Raw genomic sequence first — 1877 nt, 5'->3', positions numbered from 1 at the left:
GGGGGGGCAGGGGGAGCCGGGGGGGGCAGGGGGAGCCGGGGGGGCAGGGGGAGCCGGGGGGGCAGGGGGAGCTGGGGGAGGGGACCCCTGCCTGTCCCAGGACTAGGGCCCCAGCACTTGCGTGCAGGCGTGTACACGTGTGGGAGCACAGCTGTGGGCGGGCCAGGACTCACGCTGCTCGCACCGCGGGCCCGCGTAGCCGGCCTCACACGCACACAGGCCGCTGACCGCATCGCAACTCCCGTGGCCTACACTGCAGCTGCAGGTGTGGCTGCAGTTGGGTCCCCAGTGGCCGCTGTCGCAGGCTGCAACACAACCCAGGTCAGCCCGCACAGGCCCGGCAGAACCCGCGAGCATCCCGTCTCCTCCTCCCCCCACAAGCCCGGCCCCGGGCCCCGGGCCCACACACCTCTCTGGCAGCTGAGGCCGGTCCACCCGGGGGCACAGCTGCAACGTCCGGTCACCGGGTGGCAGTGCCCGTCATTGGCACAGGAGCACCTCATCTGGCAGCCGGGCCCAAACCAGCCCGCCGGGCACGCTGCAGGACGAGGAAGCGTGAGCGGTGGGTGGGGCCGCCCGGGCTAGGGTCTCAGGTCGGAGGGGACATGGGACTCACCGTCCTGGCAGCGGCTGCCCGTGTAGCCGGGGCGGCACAGGCAGGCTCCGGTCCTGGGCTCGCAGACAGCACCGTGCTCACACGCAGGGCAGATCTCCTGGCAGCCCAGCCCCCAGCGGCCTTCGGGACAATCTACCCCCCCCCCCACCACAGCCAGTCAGTCTCCCCGGGGGGCCTTGCTGCCCCGGGGGAGCACGGTACCGACCCTGTGTCCCAGCCTAGTGGTGGCACCAACTGAGCCGGCCCAGGGGAGGGAGAGGAAGGGGTCATGGGAGCCCCCAGCCCCTCCTTGGGCTGCAGGCTGCAGAGGACCACCTCCAAAGAGGAGCCCCTGCCCCAGGACAGCTCAACAGGCAAAATGGGGAGTGCATCAGAGAGGCTGGGAGACCCCCATACGCCGGCAGCCCAGAGGGCACAGCACCGCCCACAGGGAGGGCAGGCGGCTCGGCTGGCCGGTCCGTCGCCGTGGCTGACGGGCTCCTGGTGCACGTAGGTCAGCTCGGTCCCCACCCCCAGACCCAAGCGTGATTCAGCGTGGGGTCTCAGCTGCTGAGGATGGGGCCGGGGTCTGCAGGCCTCCAGGGCGGGGGCCAGGGCTGGGGGTCCCCAAATGCAGTTGGCGCTGGGGTCCCCAAACACGGTCCGGGCTGGGACCACCCAGCCTTGTGCAGCGCAGTGGGGAGGGGATCTCAGGACACTGCTACCACTCACCTGCCCCACAATCGTCCCCAGTCCTCCCTGGAGGGCACTGGCATTGCCCCGTGACCCGGTCGCAGGGTGCCCCACCACAGGAGCAGGAGCCCGAGCAGTTCACACCGAACGTCCCCTCCGGGCACTCTGCAGGAAGGAACAGGTAGGTGGGGCCTCAGCAACCCCCTACCCCAGTGGGGTTGCTGGGCACAGCCAGAGTCCCCTGGGTGACCATGGTGGTCATAGGAACAGGCAGGGCGCGGAGCATGCCGGCAGGGAGGGGCCTGCTGGGGGCAGGGGGCGCAGGGAGGATTCTGCGGGCTCCCAAGCACACTGGAGCCGGAGGCAGTTCTGCCCTCCTTCCTCCCCGCTCCCCGCCAGCCAGGAAGCCCAGGACAGGCGTGGCCCCCTGCCTCAGATCCCCAAAGAGTACGGGCTGGGGTGAGGCAGGGTTCTACACACACCACTTTACCCCGCCCTGTGGCCCTTTCCGCGCAGGATGGGGGCTACCGTGGGAGCCAGACACATTAGGAGGGTGGGGGGGGCCTCCCAGAGTCCTGGGGCCCCCTCC

The 1877-nt window shown here is 70.8% G+C and overlaps 1 protein-coding gene across 1 annotated transcript in view; it reads right to left on the bottom strand.

Annotated features, from left to right (window-relative positions):
• LOC125918534 (multiple epidermal growth factor-like domains protein 6) overlaps window positions 1-1453 on the bottom strand; it is a gene marked incomplete at its 5' end in the record, with an annotated part of 10760 nt that extends 9307 nt beyond the window's left edge. The window contains 4 exons of the mRNA XM_049624518.1: window positions 174-305; window positions 410-538; window positions 617-748; window positions 1328-1453. Coding sequence (XP_049480475.1) covers window positions 174-305; window positions 410-538; window positions 617-748; window positions 1328-1453 — 519 coding nt within the window. The remainder of the gene's footprint in view (window positions 1-173; window positions 306-409; window positions 539-616; window positions 749-1327) is intronic.
• Between the last annotated feature and the right edge of the window lie 424 nt (window positions 1454-1877).

Source organism: Panthera uncia, unplaced genomic scaffold, assembly GCF_023721935.1.
Source record: "Panthera uncia isolate 11264 unplaced genomic scaffold, Puncia_PCG_1.0 HiC_scaffold_952, whole genome shotgun sequence".
In the NCBI taxonomy this organism is placed as follows: domain Eukaryota; kingdom Metazoa; phylum Chordata; class Mammalia; order Carnivora; family Felidae; genus Panthera; species Panthera uncia.
The sequence above is the reverse complement of the archived record's forward strand: the minus strand, read 5'-3'. Positions and strand labels throughout refer to the sequence as shown.